The 23,771-nt window shown below is 51.0% G+C and overlaps 2 protein-coding genes across 2 annotated transcripts in view; one reads left to right on the top strand and one right to left on the bottom strand.

Moving 5' to 3' along the window:
• Window positions 1-12,031, top strand: part of WASHC1 (WASH complex subunit 1) — a 76,590-nt gene extending 64,559 nt beyond the window's left edge. The window contains exons 5-11 of the mRNA XM_034780486.1: window positions 2,971-3,107; window positions 4,119-4,254; window positions 7,225-7,429; window positions 8,162-8,317; window positions 9,786-9,944; window positions 10,757-10,825; window positions 11,708-12,031. Of these exons, the coding sequence (XP_034636377.1) occupies window positions 2,971-3,107; window positions 4,119-4,254; window positions 7,225-7,429; window positions 8,162-8,317; window positions 9,786-9,944; window positions 10,757-10,825; window positions 11,708-11,859 (1,014 nt within the window). The 3' untranslated portion in view covers window positions 11,860-12,031. The remainder of the gene's footprint in view (window positions 1-2,970; window positions 3,108-4,118; window positions 4,255-7,224; window positions 7,430-8,161; window positions 8,318-9,785; window positions 9,945-10,756; window positions 10,826-11,707) is intronic.
• A 1,789-nt stretch (window positions 12,032-13,820) lies between these two features.
• Window positions 13,821-23,771, bottom strand: part of DDX11 (DEAD/H-box helicase 11) — a 33,215-nt gene continuing 23,264 nt past the window's right edge. Inside the window, exons 18-27 of the mRNA XM_034780476.1 lie at window positions 22,867-22,979; window positions 20,029-20,098; window positions 19,487-19,590; window positions 18,630-18,779; window positions 16,905-16,973; window positions 16,625-16,725; window positions 15,988-16,072; window positions 14,924-14,999; window positions 14,416-14,570; window positions 13,821-14,202 (exon numbers count right to left, since the gene is read on the bottom strand). Coding sequence (XP_034636367.1) covers window positions 14,158-14,202; window positions 14,416-14,570; window positions 14,924-14,999; window positions 15,988-16,072; window positions 16,625-16,725; window positions 16,905-16,973; window positions 18,630-18,779; window positions 19,487-19,590; window positions 20,029-20,098; window positions 22,867-22,979 — 968 coding nt within the window. The 3' untranslated portion in view covers window positions 13,821-14,157. The remainder of the gene's footprint in view (window positions 14,203-14,415; window positions 14,571-14,923; window positions 15,000-15,987; window positions 16,073-16,624; window positions 16,726-16,904; window positions 16,974-18,629; window positions 18,780-19,486; window positions 19,591-20,028; window positions 20,099-22,866; window positions 22,980-23,771) is intronic.

Below are 23,771 nucleotides of genomic sequence, written 5' to 3'. Positions count from 1 at the left end.
AAAGCCCCGGGTGGCTTTTGCTGCCGTCACCATCGCCAAACTTATTTATTATTTGTGGTACTGTGACCCCCAGGAGCTCCAGTCATGGACCAGGACCCCATTGTGCTAGGTGCTGCACAGACACAGAACACAAAGAAAGGCTGGTCCCCAGAGAGCTGACAATAGACAAAAGATGGATGCTGACTGATGAGGGAGTACAAGGACTCAATGAGGCAGTACTGCTCAGCACGACTTCCAGTGGTTTTTGCTGTGATGCCTACAAAAAATGTGATCGTTAGGCTGTTGGTGTGCAAAGGAGAGTTTTGAGGTGGGATTTGAAGGTGGACAATGAGGTAGCTTTGCGGTTGTTTATTGGGGCCACCTACAACACATTTGGGGCAGCATGGGAGAAGGCATGAAAGTGCTTGTTTGAAGATTTAACAAGTGGGCAGCAGAATGTCAGAACTACCGTTGCCCACACCAGCTTAATTTGGCCCCCTAGTGCATATTCATGCTATAGTCGTTAATTACATGAGCACATTCTGTTTTTCAGTGGGACCCTGCCCTGTTCAGTGCACACCATGGGCACGTGGGGAGGCCAATCAAGGTTGCATAGACAACCATGAGTATGGCATTTCCTGAATTTCAAGTGCTTGAATTTGTAACCGAAATAATATTCTTTTAATGTATGTTTTTGTATGTAATTTATTTAGACTCTCTATAGCCCCTAACAGGAGACGGTATTAATAGGATGACCAGATAGCAACTGTGAAAAAACAGGACAGCGGGTGGAGGGTAATAGGTGCCTATATAAGCAAAGGTCCCAAAAAACGGGACTGTTCTTTCACTAGGAGGGTGGTGAAGCACTGGAATGGGTTACCTAGGGAAATGGTGCTATCTCCTTCCTTAGAGGTTTTTAAGGTCCGGCTTGACAAAGCCCTGGCTGGGATGATTTAGTTGGGGATTGGTCCTGCTTTGAGCAGGGGGTTGGACTAGATGACCTCCTGAGGTCTCTTCCAACCCTAATCTTCTATGATTCTATGATGAAAACGGGACATTTGGTCACCCTAGTATTAATGAAACTTGGTAATTGGAGGGTGAGAGATGAAGTCCTGTCATGGGTTAATATATTTGAACTTTTGGCTATTTAGAAAGAGTAAATTGAAAGACAGCAAATTTAGGGCCCTGATCCTGCCAGGTCTTGAGCTGCCTGTTCTGCTAAGTGTTTAGTGCTCTAGACTCCCACTGATTTCAGTGAGTTGAGTATGCTGAGCATATTGCAGGATCAGTCCTTTTAAAAGTTACAAGAAAAAAAAATATGATGTGGTTTCACCTGTGGAAATCACAGTTGCAGGATGTTACTGAGGTAGATATAAATTTCAGAACAGGATTAGATCTTTGTATAAAAGTGTCATTGCAGTTACTTTAAGTAGCACAAAAATTACAAGGACTATATAAAGCCTCATACTCCAGGGTAATAGTCATGGTTTGTACTTTTTATAAATGCCTTAGAAGGATTAGACTTTTTAATAAGTAAATGTGAGTAATGGTTGATTTCTCACTCCATCCGAAAAGCGACACCCACCCTTCCAGTGCTAATTGAAATTTACAAAGGGAAAGTTTTAAAAAATACATTTCTTGAGGGCTTAGTGTGTGTGAGCAGTTCTACCGAAGACGTCAGGATTCCATGATGCTTAAAAATTAAACATTAGGAAATGAATATTAATGACCAAATGGAACTTTATTTCTGAATCTCTGTTGAATCTCCACTTGTACAGTCACTAAAGAACAATTTACATCAGTTTTTTTTATTTGCTGCTAATGGCCAATGCTGCATGGTTGTGATCACTTTAAATATGTGAACAGTGAAAATATGAATCTGGCTAATTTACTTGATTGTACAAATCACTTCTGGTTTGAGGGTTCATTGCTTCATCCCTGTGAGACGAGAACTGTGCCCATTTTACAGCTAGGAGAAATTGACAGGGGATAAGTGAACTGGCCAAGCCAGAGGCAGATGTGGAACACAAGTTCCTTGTTCCAAGTCCTGTGCTTAGTCCAGTCTCAGTCCTGTGGCCTCTTAAGCTGGTCAGCAACTGGGCCCAAGAAGCAATAGCCCTTCCACTCCCCTGTGGTATGGTATGTGATATAGAGGAGGTCAGAGTAGATGATCTTATAGTCCCGTCTGATCTTAAATCCGGAGTCTATGTATAGAACAGTACAGCTAAGTACATTACGGAGGTTGTACATCTTCCCCACAGCATCAGGCACTGGTCTGATCTGAGATGGCAATTCCCATGTTCTTTAAAAGTTAAGCTGTTCAGCTGAAATAACTCCCTTTCTAAAGGGAGTTCTATACATTATGTATGAAGCTGAAGAGCTGAGAGAGAGGAGCTTTTGGTTCACTGGAGTTGAAAAGTCCTGCAAATCTCCTGGGCTTTGTAAAACCATCTGGCTCTCACACTCTTCCCTCCGCTCACCCTCCCTCGCCTGCCCTCTTAGTTGGTGCTGGCATGCTTGCCTTTCTCTCCCCCGACCCGGAGCGGGGGCATCTCAATAGTAGGAAAGCTGAAGGTGGCGAAATTGTCAGGTCAGTCCCAGAGGGAAGCGCTGTAGATACTGGTGTAGGAGTGCTGGCTGTGCGGACATGCACAATCACTCCAATCCCAGCCCCGCTCAGCAGGAGGCATTGCACAGAATAGGGTAGGTTAATGGAAGGGCTGTGGGGCTCAGTCTATAAGAGGTGCTTGCCACAAAAATTCAGGTCCAGGTGATTTGTGTACAACATCTTAAATGCACTACTGTGGCTTCTCTTCTGAAACATGACCATGTCTGTTGCTGGACACGGAGCCGTTATCCTGCCTGGTGTGAACAAGGGTAACGTAGCAGGGTGGCTATGTGGAGCAGCGATGGTAGCATGTGAATAATGGAGAGGGCCACCAGAGGTGCCACGCATTCCCACTGTATTGCCACCTGTTTATTTCATTGCAGGAGAAGCTCAAGTACTTCCCAGTGTGTGTGAGCACAAAAGTTCATCAGGAGGATGATGCAGAAGAAGGTCTTGGCAGCCTCCCCAGGAACATCAGCTCCCTTAGCTCCCTGCTGCTGTTCAACACCACCGAGAACCTGTGAGTGTTGGAGCAGCACCAAGCAGCTCTGCTGCCACCGCCTGGCCTCTGATCTGCTGCCTCCCCACCCCGGCCTGCCACCTTATCTGGGGAGATGCTCTTGCACTGGGGGGCTGGTGGGTTGATTCCCCTGAATAGCAGCCTCCAACCAACATCCTTTCTTCCTCACCCCATTCTGAGTCAGAGCTGTTTGTTACTGTCAACTTCTGACCCAGCATGTGCCCCTGGACACCTCTCCTCTCCCCCATCATTACTTGCCCAGTGCCTGAATATTTTCTCTGTTGTTCTCTGTCCTTCTCTCTGTCTCGTTTGCTTAACCAGCTACTGCCACATCTCCCTCCACCTCTTTGCCTAAACTTGAGTGGTCACTTCATTCCCACTACTTCAACTTCCTCCCTGACTGATTCAGTCCCTTGCAGTCCTTGTTCCTCCTGTTCTCCTTGAGTGGAACAGTGCTTGCCAAGGATGTCTTCTCCTGGTCAAATCTAAGGATGCCCCCATGGTGCTTATCCTCCTTGATCTTCATCTGCTTTGGACAGTATTTCCCTCTCTGTCCTGGGGCTCTTGATGTTCTCCTTTCTGACTTTCTTCCTCCCTCTCAAACAGTGTGTCCAGCAGAGATTGGCATGCTAGGCATGCCCTGCTCTAGACAGTGGGGTAACTGCTGTCCCCATAACATGGTGTGTGGTGGGCTTGGTGAAATCCAGATGGTAGTGACAGGTGTTCAGGTTTGCCCTGCACTAGCCTGCAGAGCGTGAGGTCAGGATGGGGAAATCCCAGCTCCTGGCTGTGGCGGTGAAGAAGGGAGAGGGGCAAACCTGTGGGCGAGGTGGGATAGAACACAGGAGCGATGTAGCTGAGTGGAGGCAGTATTGACTAGGACTGGGATTAGATTTGGGACATGAGGTGTCTGTTTCGTCACCCCTTAACGCCTGGTCCCATCCTCTGGCTGAAGAACCTTTCCCTGGCTTTTCCCCGAGCTAGAATCACTGAGGTTTTCTCCATCACCAGGTACAAGAAGTATGTCTTCCTGGATCCTCTGGCGGGAGCGGTGACCAAGACCCATGTGACTCTGGGAACAGAGACTGAGGAGAAGCTCTTTGATGCACCCCTTTCTATCACCAAAAGGGGGCAGCTGGATCGGCAGGTGAGATGCAACAGCGGGTGGGGCTGTACTTGCTGAGCAAAGGGACACCATGCTGCAGAAAGCACCATGCTTATCTTCTAGAGGAGAGCTGGGTTTTGTAGATGCAGGAGTTGGTGGGGGAATGGCCCAGAGGCAGGGGTAAAAGTAACTTAAAGGACTTACCGGTACGCCAGAGTCCTGGGCGGGGCGTGGCCTCAACTGGAAGAGGCGGGGCCTTTAAATCAAGATTTATAGGCCCCAGAGCTCTGGCTGCAGCTGGGAACCCTGGGGCCTTTAAATCACCCCTGGAGCTACCAGCTGCAGAGGCGGCTGGGAGCCCTGGGGCTCCTGTGGGGATTTAAAGGGCCGGGGCTCCGGCTGCTGCAGGGAACCCATGACCCTTTAAATCGCCAGCCTGGGAAAGCCGGTCGGGTCCGGCATGGCGTACCGGCTCTTGCCGGCTTACTTTCACTTCTGCCCAGAGAGGAGATCTTGGGTGATGGGCAGTGGGGCATTTCACCTGCCTTAGTAACCTCATTAGGGTTTGTGTGTATAGTCCTTGCTTGGCTTGGTGGATGCAATGAGACTTCTACACCTGAGGGCATGGGTGCCAGGTTTGTAGAATTTTTGGTGGCGCCCAGAGTGGGTCCAAGTGGAGCCATCCCATCCATCAGACAGACCGGGGAAACGGCCACAGGCCCCGCGCTTTGGGGAGCCCTGCGCTTCAGAGAGATGTGGAGTCCAGGCGGCCTTGGGGGTTAGTGGGGGGCCTGGCACCAGCAGCAGTGAGCAACCTGGTCCCCACTCCGCTTCGCCCTGCTGGCTCCCAGCCTCACCTGGGGAAGGGGGGGGAAGGCGGGAAGAAGCGGGGTGGGGGCCTGGGGGAAAAGGGGGGATGGGGCCGGGGGGGGGGGGGGGGACAGAGCAGGGATGGGAAGAGGCGGGGTGGGGATGGAGCTGGGCCAGGAAGAGGTGGGACGGGGGCTTGGGGGAAGGAGTGAAGTGGGGGTGGGGCAGGGGCAGAGCAGGGGCGGGAAGAGGCAGAACGGAGCAGGGAGGACTGGGGCTGGGTCACTTGCTGCTGCCAGCGCCAGGCCCCCTGCTCGTCCCCCAGGCCGCCCTGGACCCCGTGTCCCCCTGAAGTGTGGGGCCCCCCGAGTGTGGGGCCCAGGACGGTTGCCCCGGACCATCCTATGGATGGGATGGCTCTGAAAATATAAGCCCAAACATTGGTGAAGCTGGGCCCACTTTCCTGAATATTGGTGGAGCACGGGCACCACAGGCCCATATAACTCACCACCTCTGCCTGAGGGTTGTGTTTCTCCAGGCTCTATGTAGATTTGGCGGGTTGGGTAGTGACAGCGCTGATGTGGCCTCCTCTGGTGCAGGGCTGTCTCCCTCCGATATCACATCTCTCCCTCCTGCACTGGCCTGCTCAGAGCCTGAGCTGCAGAAGGGGGTTTTGGCAGGCAGGTGGAGAAATGGCAGTTTTATTTGAGCTGGAGAAAATAAAAATTGAGTCCCTCTTTGTGGTCCTGAGAGGAAGGCTTTAGGAGGAGCAGTTTCCCCCAGCCTCAGGTGGAAAGTGGCTGCAGTGCGATGCTTGGGAACTACCAAAGGAGCTCTAGGGTCTTAAAAAATTATTGGCCGTTCAGATACCCTGCGTCTCACCCCATTGGGAAAGCCTGACAGGACTGTTATCTCTTTAATATGAAGTGTCCGTGGCACAGCAGGAGACAGGGCTGATGGAAGGAGCAGCCTGTTAGCTGGAGGCGGGTGATCACAGTACTGGTGTGTTGTCAGGGATTTCAGATAATGCCCTCAGACTAATCTAGCTGAGTTCTTTATCCCCTCCCGTGTGGAGAAATCCCTTGAACAGGACTGCGCTCAGCCCAAGTCCAGCCACGGAGAGCAGCCCATGCCAGCTGACAGTGCCCTGTGATGGTGGTGCTGAGCTGCTGTCGTCCCCGGTGTCAGTCAGTGGGAGGGGAAAGAGGCAAGGAAGGGGGCTCTTCTGCCACTGCGAGGGTAGCAAGTCTGCATCCCTTTGCAAACGGGCTGGTGTTTGAATCTCTCTCTTCTGCATCTTAAGTAAAGGGAACCTGCCAAGGAAATGGTAAGAATTGTGTTGTGCCCTTTTTGAGGCCTGGAGGAGGCCAGGAAGCGTGTTAACTCTTTCCTGCTTGGGGGTTTTTCCCATCGAAGAAAAAGTAATGTAAAGTCCAGTCTTCCCTGGCAGCTTTGGAGGATTTCTGGGAGGTTTACTGTGAGCTCTGGAGGCCATAATTGAAGAGATGGCGGTGTTAAATCTTCAACTCAAACTTCCCTTCTCTAAAATGCATGTTCGTCACTGGAGTTTGGGTGGAAGCAAAATAAACTAACAACACGGCTAAAGGAAACCCTTTCCCTGCTGAACAACTCAGCTTCACTGTTAGACCTCGCAATGCCATTGTTTCATCAGCTCGCCAGTTGTCCGTCATCTTCTAACCTGAACAGGACCAGAATTTCTGATGGAAATAACCCTTTGAAGGAACACAGACGCCAACACACACACACCCCTCCAGACTGGAGCAAGAAAGGGCACAAACCCACTTTTTGCCCCTATGCAGGTTGTTTTCAGCGCACACATTCGACACTGGAGTAACACCAGGGATGCTGTTACTCCAGAGTGCAGACTGAGCTGATTAAATACCTGTGTAGTGTGCTGAGGATCTGCCAGGAAGAGTACATCTACACTGCAAAGAAAAACCCCTGGCTCTGAGTCTCCGAGGACTTGGGCTTGTGGGGTTTGGGTTGCAGCTAAAAATAACTGGGTAGATGTTCAGGGCTCTGAAACCTGGTATGCCCCCTTAGTGAGAGCCACCAGGAGAGCTGACTGCAGCCCACATGCCACTGTCTGCAGGCTGCATCCCTTCCCTCTGTTACCGGCTTCTCTAAGGGAAAACAGTCTCCAGACGCCCAGCTGTTACCCTTTGTATTTCTGTTTTCCAGGTAGCTGAAAATTACTTTTACGTACCAGATCTGGGTCAGGTGCCTGAGATAGACGTGCCGTCCTACCTGCCAGACCTGCCTGGCATCGCTGCTGATCTCATGTACATTGCAGACCTGGGGCCTGGCATTGCACCCTCGGCACCCAGCAGCGCTATCCCAGAGCTACCCACCTTCAACACCGAGTCCGTGGAGAACTTCAGGCCAGGTATTTCAACTCCCTTTGTCTGGGGCTCATCTAGGCGGTGGGGGGAAGGCCACTAGGACAAGGCGGAGATGGATAAACAGGGAAAGGAGTTGTGAGCAAATAAGTATTTGCAGATGCAGACTTGCCCAGTGGCAGGCCCCAGAGGCAGGGATTGTGACTTCTCCCCAGCACTGACTTCTGCGTAGACCCTGGGGAGGACCTAGAAAGTCCCTTGTTAGAGGCCCCAGCAGGATTAAAGCTGGAGGAGTCCTTGACTTTCCTGGCCAGCTTCACGTGCGTGGGCCAAATCTAGTGCCTTTCCCTGCACAGACAACAAGTGTGGCCCTGGCCTTTTGCTGCACAGCCTGTGGCACAAAATGTCAGCCCCTCCCTCCTGCCCGGCTGGGAAGGAGGGAGCTTGCAAGTACTTGTATTTTGCTGGCAGCCGGTCAGCCGTTTGTTGTGATGAGAAACTGCTAGTTTGTGCCACCCTGACTACACACGGCAAATGGGGGAAGAGCCCCCTGATGCCATGGGCTGGCTCTGGGGCCCTGCTCCCTGTCCCCCTCTATAACAGCAGGGCTAATGCTGCCCGTTTCATCCGCACAAAGTGCTGAGGATTGTTAGTGGTGGTACTGTTGTGGGTGAGGGCTCTGAGCATCCGCGCTTGCTGGCGGGGGGCGGGGGGGAGATAGTGTCTTAGCAGGTATTGTCCCTTGGTGACTCTTCACACTCCTCCCTTTAACATTTCAGGTCTTCAAGATGGTGTGCTAGTGCCCCCGCCCCCACCTCCGCCTCCTCCACCCCCTGTGATGCCAACTAGTGCTCCCCCACCCCCTCCTCTGCCCCAGCCTGCCTCCCTTTCCAAACAGCCAGCAAACGAGGAGAGCAGCAGTGCAATGTCTGCAGGTAAGGACTGAGCTTTTGCTATGGCTTGTTAATTGGCAGGATCTAACCTAGCAACTTGGCCCCGCCCTTTTCCCTGGGCCAGATTTTCCAATGGTAACCCCAAGGCTTGGGCCAGCTTTTCCAATGGCTCTTCTCTCCTTACAAGCAACGATGAAAATTCAGTGGAGTGCTGGCTGCTTCCTCCCCTGGTGCCGAATCCTTCAACTCTTCAATCTGCAAATGGGACTGTCGCTGTGGCCCATTGACTTGAACAAACAGCCCCAGGAGAGCAGGCTGAGTAGACCTTGGTACCCAAGCGTAGGCTGCAGAGAGACTAGATCTAGTAGTGCAGTGGTTCTCAACCAGAGATCTGGGGCCCACTGCAGGGCAGCGCACAGGTTTCAGGGGATCCCCCAAGCAGGGCCAGCACGCTGAAGGCTGATCAATTTAGCTTCACAGGGTCCCCTGTGGAGTGGGGCCCCAGGCAACTGCCCTGCTTGCTACCCCCTAATGCCGGCCCTGGCTTTTATATGCAGAAAAACAGTTTTTGTGGCACAGACGGGCCATGGAACTTTTATCTGCATCTCTCCCTCCAAGGGCAATGGAGTCAGTTTTACTGTTCTGGATAATATTGGTTTACTAGGGAATCTCCCATGGAAGTTCTTATGCACTAGCAAGATGCAGCTGTGCTTTGGGTGCAAATACATTCTACTCATGCTCACTTAATTTAATAGAATTGAATAGCTTAAAATCTTCATGGACCTTTCTATTGGCTTTAGTTTGATACAAACATTTGTCACAAGAACCCTATCCCTTACAGTGCCCCTTTGACAAGGTCCAGGCTATTTTCTCTTGGTCCCACAAAGAAGTGAATTTCTTAAAACAGGAGCAATGCAAAAATGCTGCCTCCAAACCCAGGGAAGCAGCAATGTTTCTGCTTTCAGGCTATGAAATGGTTGAATTAGTTTGGGGTTACATTGCTCCTTCCTCTAGAGCATTTCGTACTGGCCACTGCTGGAGATGGGGGCCCCAGATTAGAGGGATTGCTCTGATCCATTCTGGCAATCCCTGTGTTGCTAACTGGGCAGGGCAGGTCTTCCTGTAGAGGCAGTGGGTGCTGTTCCCCTGTAGGGCAGAGGGCTCTCTGCAGAACCGTGTGAGATGGTCAGTTTGGGATCAAGGGACAGAATATGAGGGTGCGGGGAAGGATTCTAGCTCAAAGCCTTTCATCTGGCAACACCCTGCACAGCTCACGGTATTCATTGATTTATTCATTCTATGCACTGTGTCATCTCCCAGCGACTTGGAATGGGCAAGTGATGAGGTGCCAGAGCTCTTCAGTCTCTTAGGTTTCACACCCAGGCAGGTGGTTTAGGGTTTAGGTTTAGCTAAAGCAGCAGCACGTAGAGTGCCTGCTGTTAATTTTTAATTGCTGACATATCAGATGGTGTCAGTTCCTCTGGGCTGACTACTTTCTGTATCCCTGCAGCTCCAGTCCAAGGGGCTCCAAAGGAAGTTGTGAATCCTTCAACTGGCCGGGCCACTCTTCTGGAGTCCATCCGCCAGGCTGGTGGCATTGGGAAGGCCAACCTCCGAAGCGTTAAGGAGAGAAAGCTGGAGAAGAAGAAGCAAAAGGAGCAAGAACAAGGTGCCCAAAGCGCTCCCATCAGTAGTCATCCTCACTCCCCCGCCCCAGCTAGATATGCCTAGGTACCCATGTGAAGGAGTCCCATAAATACCTAAGAGGCAAAGCCAGCACTGCACAGAAGCCCTGGAGCAGAGGGATTTCGTCTCACCTCACGTTACAGTTTGGAATGTTTGGCTGAACTCACTAGCCCCTAGGTGCCAGAAATGCATTAACGCTCTGCATTGGGGAATTCTCCCCTCTCGAGGGTGGAGATGAAAATGTTTCATGTGAACTTGTATCGCTGGAAGCATTTCAAAGATAGCTCAGGGCAGGCTGCCTCTGGAGATGAAATTGTGCCATTGGAAGTCCTGGGTCACGGTTGGGCTGTTTTTAGTAGACTGGCTAACTCCAGTTCACTTAAAGTGGCTGAAACGCCCAATCTTTTAATTCCTCCGAGCTGCTGTAGGAAGCTGACACATTTCCCAGGCAGGCCTTCGGTGCTGTGATCTGAAGTCCATAAGGGGGAAGGGTAAATGTGGTACAAGGATGGGAGGGGTCAATTTATTTATTTAATTTTCAAGTGAGGGTCCCAACACAATCTCTGCCAAGGCAGCTCCATCCTAGCCTTCAGCATATCCTGCTAGTCAACCCTGCACTCCCTGCAGGGTCAGTGTGTCACGTCGAATAGGGTGGGACATACCCTGTCCTCCTGTTATGTCCTGACCATGTGTTGAAGCTGGGCCCCAGTTAATAACTAGCCATTAGTAGGAGTCTGGACCTTGTGAGAAAGATATTTGGTCTGTCACCTGATTTGTGGGGCTTTACTCTTTCAGTGATAACCACAGCACAGGGTGGAGACTTGATGTCCGACCTCTTCAACAAGCTGCTCCTGAGGCGCAAAGGTACCGTGCCGTGGGGGACTGCTCCTTTCCTGTAATGTGACATGAAGAGAGGCAGGTTCCCTTGCCTCACTGCTGCAGCTTGCAGGAGTTAGAAAGAAGAAGCCTTTGGCCAGCCTGGCATGCCATTTGGCTGAATGCTTTGATCCTGCTGGGGAGGCACACAATGCCCTTATGGACCAGACAGGGCAATCCCCTTGCAGAGCAGGAAGAACTTACTTGTATACCAATGCTGCTGACGGCGGAGTGAATCCAGACAGGAGGTGCTGCTGTAGTGGGGAGGGGCTTAGCTGGCTTCAGTGCCTAAGCTTTACCTGGCATCCCCAAGGCATAAACCTGGGCACTGGCTGAGGTAGAGTGAATTGTATGTTTTTAATACTCCAAGGGAAAGCTCCCCTGTCCCTGCTCTGCAGAGGTGCGCGTCTCACTGCACACGCTGGGCAAAGGCTCAGCATATCCAGAGAGCCTCAGAGGGGGGAAGCATTTTGCATATGCCTGTTCTCTAAGGGCTGGGGCCTCCCCCCTGCTGTCAAGGCTTCTTAGCCATAACCTAATGACAAGGCCCTCTGTAGGTACCAGGCAGACACCTCCGCCCCTCCCCTGCTTCAGCTGGGGGCTGCCTCCTCCCCTGCTCACAGAATCAGAGCTGGTTCTGGTCCCTGCCCTCCATTGTTCTGCCAGCTGGAAATGCTGACTTGGTGCTTTAGCTAATGAACCCTTTCCCAGCAGCAGCGGAGGTGAGATTGTGTGGGCCTGAGTCACTCAGCTGATGAGGCAGGATTTTGCACAGGTGCAGGGCTAGCTGCTGCCTTCCTTGCTCATTTCAACTCACCTCTCAATTCTAGTTCCTAGGCCTCACTCACTCACCTGCTTTTCCTCCCGCAGGCATTTCAGGCAAGGGGCCTGCAGCTGCAGGAAGTGCTGATGCTCCCAGTGCACCTGCTGGTGCCTTTGCCCGCATGTCGGACTCAATCCCACCTCTGCCAGCCCCACAACAACCCCCGGGGGACGAGGAGGAAGATGACTGGGAATCATAAATGCTATCATGCCACAGGCCTGGGATTGGTTTCCTCTTGGCTAACTGGGAATCCAGCCCGGCTGAGCTAAGCACCTCAGAAATAGACTAGCTCTTGGAAATAACTGCTGGTGAGAGGGCACAGGCCTGGCAGAGGGACCCCGTCACTTTCTCTTAGCTCCTGCTCATCTCTAACCACTGTTGAGTATAGTTATCAATGAACATTACTTCTGCCCTGTTTACTACCCCTCCCCCACAAATAGTGCATTTAATTTCAAATGCTGCTGCTCCTGCTCACTCAATAAATCCTGCTGTAGCTGGAGGGCAGCTCGTGCTCACGGAAGATCAGAACTAGCATCTCTACCGCATGTGCTGAAGCACAACTGCACGGGCAGCTCTACCAGCCTTCTCCTCAGCCAGCTGCGGGCTGGGCCGGGCCGGGCTTGTGTGGGTGCTCCTGTGCAGGAATTCTTGAAATGGTTGATAGCACTGGACCAACCACCTTCTATCCTGTCTCACAGCCTCCCTCATGTGAAAACAGCCACGGAACCTCTGTTGTTGGGTATGAATGGCTTCTACAGCAGCTGTAGTGGTCCTTTAAGTTACAAGTACCCAGCAGCCTTCTCTAGCCCACTCCAGTCTACAAATGGAGTGCTCTTAATTAACAGATTCTAGGAGGAGAGGCCCAGCTGTCCACTATTAGTCTCTCTGGTGGAGCTAGGGAACAGCAGGCATTTTGCAGAGGGGTACTGTGTGTGTGACAAACGTAAGGCAGAAGCCCTAAAACTGCTGTACACCGAGGTGCAGTACACACTGTGAAAGCCTCTACTTCTACTCTGTCAAAGAGGTGATGGGCAGAGGAGTAGAACTATGCAATGACAGTACAGTCTAGTCATAGTTTGCTTAAAAGTGGGACAAGTGTCAAAACATCATTTTGTTAATCACTGTAGGTGGAAAGTAGATGTCCTTGAGCTCCTACGTATAGTGTTTGTGTACAGAGCTCTGTTTAGATGTGCTATACTCCACAGGGACTGGTACAATTCAGGTGCTGCAGAATAGAGATTTTATCCAGGTATGTGTAGAAGCACACAGGAACAGTTGTTAGCCAATGGCTTTCCTGGCAGCAGCCCACTACACCACAAAGCTGAAATATCCAAAAGCCAGGAATGAAGGTGGCCCACCCCCTTTACAAGAAAGGGATTTACAATAAACTATGCTGAGGGAGGGCTAACCATGAGCCCCAGGAAAAGGCAGCAGTAAAGCTGAACACCTGCAGACAGGTATGTAATCGAAAGAAATGCTGCACTGCTTTAGGGCTAGGTTAGTAAAGTGGAGTAATAGACACAGGCCTTGTGCGGTAGCATAACATTCTTGGTCCACATTAGCAGAAAGGCCAGGGGGGAGGTGAATGGCAGTAGCCTCAGCTGGAGAATGCTTACACAGCATTGATGAGGAAATAAAGGCCTGATGTGTGTTGTAAGTAAATACACACACAAGCCACCCAGCTGTCATGGATTCAGCCCCCAACAATTGAAGCCCTGTGTGGAGTGCTACAGATTCAGGCTGTCACAGCACTTTTGCCATGGCAGAAAAAAGCCTCCAAAGTTTCCTAAATATTCTTGCTGTCTGCAAGGGGTAAGCAAGTCAGGCCTATACCTCCAGCTAGCAGTACTGCCACCCCCCAGCCATTATCTAGTGAGAGCTCTGGTAAAGCAGAGATTAACACCACAATGCCAGTGGTCAGAGATGTAACTTCAGGCAGGGCAAAGCTAAGAGTTGAAAATGCCTTAGAAGTTGAGGTGGCCCAAGGCATTCACCCTTACTGAATTAACTGAGCTATGGAGCGTGGGCTAGGAATTTTAGCTAAGGGGATAGAAATCTAGTCTCTAGCTTCCAGAGAGCTTTGTTGTTGTACTGCTCCCATGGACGCTGCCAGAAGCTCTAGTTCCATACTGGAAAGAAAAAGCAACAGCAGCAGCTGTGGACCATTAACATGATTTTTAATACTTCATGCTGCCCCAAGAGGGCAAGTAGTAATACCCAGGGCTGGGAAACAGAACAAAGGGGAGGAGTAACATAAACCCAGTCCGCATGGGGTTCAGATGCACCAGCTGAGGGTGGTCTTATCTCCCCTGTCCAGCCCAGCTCAGATGCAATATAATCAGTCACAGTCCAGAAGCCACATAGGCAAGAATAACTTTGGTCAATTTTCAGCTGTAAAGTCTGGGGGGGGAAAAGCCTCCTGTTGCAGGGACAGCAATTGCAGGAGGCTCCACTTTGAGCTGATACAGCCACTCAGCACCCTGCTCTTCCATCTCCCTCAGGAAGCTTCTGACCCATAACATGACTTCTTCTCATGGTGAAACTAGGAAGAGAGGAGATCACATGGCATTGTTCATTCCTAGCCCCAGCACTCTAGTATCCAGAGGGGTCAGGCCTGTGAGCAGGGGGAAGAGGGCATGCAGGTCCATGGAGGTATGGCTAGGGGGCAGTTACAGGACATATACCAGGTGGAGATGATGGGTGCATAAGGGGAAGTAGGACATAGCTAGTGGCAGGTGCATGAAATAATACTGACCTTCCTTAATGCTGCAAATGCTAGTCCAAAGGTAGGTTTGATCTCTGTTCTTTCCTTAATCCACTGGGGTAGTTTGTTGAAGACGGAGGGGCGTGCATACCTGTGATCTACAAGCAGAATGCTAGCAAAGTCCTTCTGATGGCGAATCGCTCGCCCTGCACAAATCATCATAAAGGGAAACCTCAGTTTTGTCACTTTGTATCCCCCTAGACCCTATTCTTACATGCACAAGATTATCAGCAGATCCACTCTAGATACAGGCCTCCACCAGGCTGCTAGCCAATAGCTTGAACACACAATCAGGTAACTGTTGGATCTCCTACCACCTGAGTTGCATGTGCCAAGACAATTCTTCCCAATACCTTGTCTCAAAAGAATCCTCTCCTTATGCTGCTCCCCACCAATCCCACTCTGCCACAACTGCTTCTTTGCCTATTCCATGACCCTGGCTACCGTACACTGCTCTCCATACTCTGCCCATCCAGCCCCATGAAAAATGAAGTCTTACCTATTGACTGGTTTACTGCTTTCATGCATAGATTTTCAATCAGCATTTTGCTAGGTGGCTGGCCCGCCGTTCTTGGCTAGAGGAGAGAAATAAGACTCAGGCTCTGTGTACACAAAGCAGTTTTTAGCGACAGGGCTGCGTTGCTACAGCCGTGTCACTAAAAAGTGAGCAGTGTAGCCGCTGTTTGTCGGCTCTCCTGCCAACAAAAAACGTCCACCCCCCTGGAGTGGCATTAGCATTTGTTAGCAGGAGCGCTCTCCTGCTGACAAAGACCTGTTCACGCTGGCGCTTGTCGTCAGCAAAACTTTTGTCTCTCGGGAGGCGTGTGTGTTTTGTTTTTTAACACCTCTGAAAGACAAAAGTTTTGTTGTTCACTTGCCAGTGTAGACAAAGCCTGAGTAAAAGGCATATGCAGTTTAAAGTAGGAATTAAAGCTCTTCAGTGCCAAAACCAGGCCCTGGAGCGGTAGTGTATTCTTTACCCCTGCGGCGCCTAGCTGGCCTAGGGAATGGTGCTGCCAGGCAGCCCCAGGTACTTGTAATAAAGAAGGGACCTCAAGGGCCACTACAAAGAGATGGGAGTTCAGTCACATACTAGAACCTGGGAAGTGCTATCAGGCTCCTCAGAGAGGACATTCAAACTAACCAGCTCCAGGGCACCTGAAGGGGGAAGGTAGTTTCAATGCCAACCCCCAGGGCTTCAGAGCTGCATGGAACAGGGGCTGTGGCAGGCAATGGGCAGGATTCACTGCGTTAGGAAGAGGCGCATGACCCTGCAATGCAGTTCTCTGTGCAGTATTGCTCTGGCAGCCTCTCTTGGGAACTCAGCTGGGTCATTCCTGCAGATCTCTGCCCGGCTCTAGCCCTGTTGAGCCCATTTACTACCCCCAAAGCCACTCAAGCACACAGTCAAGGAGATCTCTCTCTCCAGCGTGACTGACCCAGACACAGCAAACACGGGCGGAGGCACAGGAAGAACCAGGGCTTTAGTTCGCAGAGGGAATTGGACCCTGAAAGGACAGTAAGTGAAGCAGCTGAACTAGGCGCTGGGGTGCTTACTCCTACCATTGTTTTGTCAAGATAGGCCATTTTCTCCTGGAGTTCTGGGGACTTGATGTTGGGGTAAGGCAGGCCCACCATGATGACACACCTGGAAATGGAAGGAGGGGAAACACACAAGTATTGTTAGTGCCCTGTCGTCCCAAACAAACTGATAGGGACACTATACTGCAGAGGGTTACCACTGCAACACAGTCAACTCTGGCGTGGAAGCAATAACACTGCCCAGCCGTATGTGACAGGAATGCTGAACTGAAAACTGCCAGGGGAATTCAGGGAGCCAGAGTGGGGATTTATACCACCCAGCATTGTCCTGTGAAAAGCACTTCAGGCTATTTCATGACCACAGAGTGGTTGGGTGTCTGCTTTATGCTGTGTCTGAAAGGCACCTTCAGCTCACAGTGCTTCCTGACACCAAGCCAGGCACACTGCTTTCAGCCCTGACTCAATCCACCACCCCCACTTCCTGCACCCCTGAGGTTTACTTGCAGGTCTCCCACCCAAGTCCTGACCAGACTCTTTCTCCCCCCCCCCCCCCATCCCCGCCACCCAGCATAGCCTAGGAGACCCAGCAACCACAGCAGCAGAGAGCTGTGTTCAGATACCACCTTAGGAGATGAGCAGCAAACCCGATATTTCTTACCTTCCCAGGTCATCAGAGAAATTGATTCCTTCACTCATTTTCCCTCCAACCACAGAAAAGAGCAGGGCCCCCGTCACATGGCCTCCCACCTGGCTGCAGCGCTGCACAAAAGAACCCCCAATGACTCAGGAGACACTGGAGCTGTGGAAACTTCTGTGCATTGGCAGCACAGAGACCTGTCTACATTGGCCAGAGCAATTAACCACCCACATCACCTGCTTTAGAAATACTCTTGCAATATGTGGTATTGAACGTCCAGCAACCTGCCAACCCTGCTTACCTTTATGCACTTAGCGTACTCTGCCAGCACCTGCTCCACCTGGTTTGCTCTCTTGGGCTCCTGAAATATCTGTCACAGGCACAAAGCATAAGTTGCAGCAGGAAGATGTAAATAGATTTAATGGTGCCATTCCAAAAATAACAGAGAGGAGGGTCTAGAGGCATGTTACCATTGATCTCTAACTGATGTCCAACTATGCTCCCTGGTTAAGCAATGCAGACACATCCTAATGGTACCTTACTCAGCACCTGTGGGACCTAGCAAATCCAGAGTAGAAGCAGTGATGGCCATTAGTGACTTTGGAGACATTTCCAGTTATTGAGATGTTAACCAGGGTTTTTTTCTTCATGGGTCCTTGCTCCCAGATCTCTACTGTTTGAAAAGTGGAAAGAAACATCCACATAAGAGGACAAAGGGAGAGTGAAGATCTGGGAATTCAGGTGTAGCAAGAGGGTAACAAAGCTGGAAGAGATCTCCAGAACTAGTATGATAATTTATAGAACAGTAGCACTCCGGTGTGACTAGGACCCATGTGTGCTGATGCGCTGTACAAACAATATAAGAGAGACAGTCCCTGCCCAAGGGAGATTAGAATTGAAATAGGGTAGGAGGGGAAGCAGAGTTATAGAAAGGTGAGGTGATTGCCAATTCAGCTCCTGAGGAGCAGTACAGGTCTGTTTCTCACGATATAGCCTCCTGAGCATTGTTCAGTCCAGTTTTAAATTGCACAAGCAGGAAAGCTTTTGGAGGCTTTGTTATCAGAGTTCACTGTTCAGAAAGGTTTCCTCATATTCAGCCACTTTTCTTCTGTTCAGTTTCATTCTATTACTCCTGGTTATACACCCTTTGTACCATGCTAAAACATTGAACCTTGAGATGTAGGCAAGTAGTATCCCCATTTTACAGAAGTGGCAGACAGATTAAGTGACTTGACCAAGATTACATAGTGACTCTGTGCCACAGTCAAGAACAGAACACAGATTTCTTGATCCTCAGCCTTGTGCTTTAACCAGAAGACCCATTCATCCTCCCAGTAGACCCACAGTGAGCTGAAAGCTTGTGTGTAACTGACAGTGTATAGTTGAATCTTAGGGCTTGTCTTCGCTACCAGGGTAAGCCAACCTACATTTTGCTACTCCAGCTACGTGAATAACGTAGCTGGAGTTAACATAGCTTAGGTCGATTTCCCCCGGTGTCTTCAAGGCGCTGCGTCGACAGGAGACACTCTCCGGTCGACTTCCCTTACTCTTCTCGGACAGCTGGAATAGCGGGGTCGACCGGAGAGCACTCTGCCCTCGATTTAGCGGGTCTTCGCTAGAGTGAAGACAAGCCCTTAGTCAATCACATTATTCCCTGGACAGGGGATGTGCAGCCAAGTCTGGGGAAAGCAAATCCCCTGTAAGAACTTAATAAACCTGCCCCTCACAGCAAGGGAATCAGAGAGCATTGTAGGCTGACTAATGCAAATGAAGACCGTCTCTGCATTTACAGGAGCCATGTAACAGCATTTAATCTAATTTAGATCCCAGCTCAGTGATCAGCCGCGTGGGAAGAATCATTTATTCATTACTGGAGGGACTGGCTAGATAAACATCCTCTCTGCTCTGCTGTGCAGGATCGAAAAACAATTTGGGGAGAGAGAGACAAGGCCTGTAATGTGCAGATAATTGCTGGACTTTTGAAACCTCCGTTTAAAGTACCAACCACCCTCAGTTACAGAATTACCTTCTTCTTAGTCGCCAAGCGGGTGAGCAGCCCCGTCCTCTCCCAGTGCGTGTACACCTGCTTCTCATACTCATAGGAGGGAAAGAAGCACACCACGCCCCCAGGGACCACATTGCACAGGTTACCAAGGATTCGGCCAATCTCATCCATCTGTAAGAGGGGAAAGACTGGTGTTTGCTGGGGCTTACCATGGCACTACCATGGCCTAAGGACAGATGCCTCCCACTGACAAGTCTTAGGACACTCGTGTAGCCACTTCCGCATAGAGAAATCAGTGCAGTGCTAGCTCACCAACAGTTGCCTAGAGGCACTAGTTGGCTCCAGGGCCTGGGAATGAACATGCTCCCTTCCACTCCTCGGTCTCCCCATCTTAAGCCGCAATCTCGAGTCATTGTAAAGCAATGGCTGTTTGGTGCGCCTGTGAAATGAGCTAGGAGGTCTGTCCATTTCCCAGGGAAATGTGTCTGCTTCACACCCCCGGAATGATGGCGAGAGCTCACTGGCAGCTCTGTTAGCAGGTTCAACTAAGGATTGAATGGGCCAGAGGACTGATGTCTCACTCCTAGGGGCCTCTCAAAGGCAAAGGAGGATGGGGAAGCTTTCGCTTCACGCTCCAGGCCTGTCAAGTCAGCTTTCACTAGCACTAAACTCACTTAAAATGGCTTAACAAAACCAGACCACCCCCAGCATGCCTGCCCCTGAGCCCCTCCACAACTGGAAGCTCCCCTGCCAATCTGCACACCCCTCTGGACTTATTTTTCCCATCTTGGAGCCCCCCAGAATCCCCCACTCTGCACACAAAACATCCCCTTGAACCATCAGACCGCATAGCTTAAGAATGAAATAGACGTGCTGACCATCTGAGGCAGGTCTCTCTTCTGATAGGTGAACTCTAGCTGCTGGTTAGATGGACCACTGCAGAGGATTATGGGTAAAATGTTGTCTGGAGGAATCACATGACCTGATGACAAACAAGTAGACGGAATAAAAGCTACAGATGTTCAAGCAAAGCAAGCTAACAGTGCAAGGCCCCTGGGAGTAGGTCACATGCACGTAGCAGCACAGGTACACATTCATTTCTCTTGGTCTGGGGGAGTGCAAGCAGCTTTAGCACAAGCCTGTCAATGCCTTTTAAAGGATCACACAAGCCATAACCTGGTTCAAATCATTCCCTGCCCATTCTCTCTGGGGCAGAGGAATACAGTACACCCCTAGCAGCCAGAGGTGAAAGGGAACCTGGCTGCCCTCTGCTGCTGTGATTTCCAGGCAGGATGTCTGGGCACTAGAAGGAGCTGGCAAACAAACAAGTCAATGGCATCTGCCTGAACTCCCATACAGCTGAACTAGGGGTCCAGCTACAGAGAGAGCATGTGACCAGCTCCCCTCCCCCGACACTCACCACAGGAGAACTCCACCACCCTGTCAGCACCGATGGCACAGGACAGCAACTGCTCTCGGAAATCAGACACCTACAAACCAGGAGCCAAGAAGAATCAACAAAGCCCAAGTGCTCTCATCAGGAGTTGGGGAAGGGCTGCAGTCAGCACACGGGTGGGAGGACCAGATGCAAGGATGGAGGAGGAGTCAGGCCAATGGTTTGGGGAAATGGACAGAGGGAAGAGATGTGCTGGGTACTTGGTGCAGGTGTGGAGCCCCGAAACACAAGGGCGCACAGAGGGATGAACGGATGCAGAAATACTGTAGGTGCAACTCTGGCCTCAGACCAGAGCTGTACCCAGGGGAGAGGGGTTGAATGGCAGGTAAATTCTGCAATTCCACAGCCAGCACAGCTGCACCATCCCACGCTGCAATTAAAGTTTCTCCAAGTCCTTGGGCAGGACCCTCTGCAGGGCAGGGGGAACCATTGGTTTCTAGGCAGGAAAACAGAGAGCCCACAAAGCATGGGCTGAAGCAGCAGCCAGCCACCTCCACAGCTTCCTATAGCCAGTGCTAGTAGGTGCAGAGCAGGAGCGCCACCCTGTGGTCCAATAGCCTCATCCTACTAGTCGAATGCTCTTTTTAGACAGAGCCATCCACAGCGTATGTTGTGAGCGAGGCATTCGGCCTAGCTTTCCGAGCTTGGGTCCGCCTCTTTGATCAGGGACCCAACTCCTAGTACCACAGCACACCTCTTCCACTCCCCTGCCTTGCCATTTACGGGCAACAGACTGAATACCTTCCCTGGGCTGGTAGTTATGGCGGGAGGAGGATCCAGACAGCAGGGTACAACAGTCTGCATGTGTTACCCTTGCAGTGCTCAGGGGGCATGTCTCGCAGGGTCACTACGGCAACTGGGTCTCGCGCAAGGAAGCCCATCACGCCAGGATGCCAAAATGCCAGACCTCCCACGAGCCAAGCTCATGCCAAGAGCAGAACTGTGACAACTACGGGATTTGATGGGTGGCTGGGTGGTGACTTTCCCAGAGGGATACCAAGGGAGAATCATTATTTTACTAGACATAGAGGCCCTATAGCCAGCACCCTCCCTTCCTTTATTAGTCTCCACAACAGCAAAACGACCCTTCAGTCACTGCAGGCAGCACACACTACACGAGGAACCCTTGGGGTATGTCTATGCTGCAGTTAGACACCTGTGGTTCAGGCTGCAGGGCTGTTATATTGCAGTGTAGATTATGGGGCTCAGGCTGCAGCCTGAACTCTGGGACCCTCCCATCTCATGAGCCCCAGCCTGAGTCCGAACGTCTACACTGCAACTGAACAGCCTCTTAGCCCGAGGCCCGCAAGCCCGAGTCAGCTGCAGTGTAGACTTACCCCTAAAGTCTTTAGTCCCTGGTCCCTCCACATGACTTTACCCACAGAGAGCTGCAGCATGGGAACCACTCCCTCTTCTCTGGTGTGACCGTGCCAGTGGCTTACACTCACCCAATGGAAACGACTGAGCTTCGGTAAAATTAAATGAGCAAACTGGACTATCTGGCATGAGCAGTGATCTAACAGAACCCCTGTGCCCCCCATGCAGGTGCACACCAAGAGGGAAACAGGAATGTGCTGTCACTCTGAGGTATGCACACCTACATACCATGGGAAGAAGGGCTAGAGAGAAAAGCCCAACATGGATGGGTCGTGCACACCACTGTGGCACTACTGAAATCCTGATTTTTCTGGAAGGTCCCTCTGGCAAGATCAGCATTATAAGATCGGTCGGAAGATTTCTATCCAGTGCTAGTTTTGAGCTGCACTCAGCCTGAGGGACTGGATCAGACCACATAACTCAAAGGGCAATCAGAGATATCTTGAGGGCTGGGAGACTTGGCCCAGGGCATCCCACCTTTGTGCAACGTTAAGCCACAGCCAGGCATTCAGCCAGGATGAGACGTCTAATGGAGAGACCACTCCGAGGAGTTACGACGTCTGAAGGCGTTCAGGTGAGTATCCTCCCACGCAGGAGGCACAGCAAAGGGGGTATTAGCACACCCATCCCTAGCAGTTCAAATGGACAGCGTGTCAGGGAGACTGGGTCCTGCAATGCTTGTACTGTCAGGAATTGTTAATCCTGTAGCTACCTCACGGGGAATGGCGCAATGGGACAGAGGAGGGTTTTGCTTGGTGCCTACAATGCTTTTCTTTTGCTGCTGAGAGGAGCAATAAATGAAGCACGGGCACAGCACAAAGTCCCTAGGCCTCATGCTAATATGCAAAGAGACTGCCATCTTTTCCATGCCGCCAGGAGGATGGAAAAGCAGATTCCCAGCCGGATCACTGCAATGGGGGCAGCATGGAGCAACGTGCTAAAATGGGGTGGGAATACATGGCTCTAGTGTTGCTTAACAGTTCATTGGTGTATTTCAGGGGTAGGCAACCTATGGCACGCGTGCCGAAGGCGGCACGCGAGCTGATTTTCAGTGGCACTCACACTGCCCGGGTCCTGGCCACCGGTCCGGGGGGCTCTGCATTTTAATTTAATTTTAAATGAAGCTTCTTAAACATTTTAAAAACCTTATTTACTTTACACACACAACAATAGTTTAGTTATATATTATAGACTTATAGAAAGGGACCTTCTAAAAACGTTAAAATGTATGACTGGCACGCGAAACCTTAAATCAGAGTGAAAAATGAAAATTCGGCACACCACTTCTGAAAGGTTGCTGACCCCTGATGTATTTTAAAGCATCCCAATTACAACCAATATCCATCTCCTCCCACTGCTGCCTGTGGATTGGCAGAAGGTGAGATAGGCCAGTTAGATCTTAAAGAAGCAACCTTGCTCCCTCACCGGCTGCATGGTGCCCCCTGCAATGATCGCAGAACGACATTCCTTCAGCACCTTGGCAAAATGGACAGCTGGATTCAGCAGGAGGAATTTGAGGCTGCTCTGAGCTACAGTGCCTGGGTAAAGAAGACAAACAGACACACACACACCTTAGTAGAACACCCATGATTATCAGCAGACCACCTTGTGAGGGGAAATCCCACTTTCAAAGCAGGAGCAGAGTGCTGCAGGGCCCATCTAAATCATTTACACCTGGGGGGATTCTGCGCCAAAAAATTAAAAATTCTGCGCACAATATTTTAAAGTTCTGCATATTTTATTTGTCCAAACAACACAATGTCATCACACCAGTTTCAATTATTGTGGTAATTTATTTCAAAATACCTGTCAGCAAGTATGCCTGTAATAATACAGACAACAACAAAAAATCCCCCAGGAGTAGAGAGTTAAAGAAACCCCGACGACAACCCAGTTCCTGTTTCTCTGCTCTTTCGCCCCAGAGCCCAGCGGGGGGGCCAGACAAGTACACCCCATTCCCCACAGAGCCCAGCTGCAGGCCCCCCCCCAACCCAGACACTCACACTCCATCCCCCACTGAACCCAGCCACGGAGCCCCTAGAACCTAGACCTCCTTCCCCCAAAATCCCAGCCATGGGGCATCCCCCAGCCCAGACATCCACACCCCCTTCTCCCCCAGAGCCCAGCTGCGAGGAATCCCACAGCCCAGACTTCCACACCCGCTACTCCTCAGAGCCCAGAGGGAGAGAAAGCCTGATGCTGGGTCCCAGACTTCTGGGGAGTTTCCTGCACACCACCTCCTTCCCTCAGGGAGTGCTGGGAACCGCAGCTGCCGGGAACCCTCCAACTCCCTCTATGTCACCCCAGCAGTGTTTTCTATCTTCAGGCTG

Source organism: Trachemys scripta, chromosome 1 (assembly GCF_013100865.1).
Source record: "Trachemys scripta elegans isolate TJP31775 chromosome 1, CAS_Tse_1.0, whole genome shotgun sequence".
Taxonomy (NCBI): domain Eukaryota; kingdom Metazoa; phylum Chordata; order Testudines; family Emydidae; genus Trachemys; species Trachemys scripta.
The sequence above is the reverse complement of the archived record's forward strand: the minus strand, read 5'-3'. Positions and strand labels throughout refer to the sequence as shown.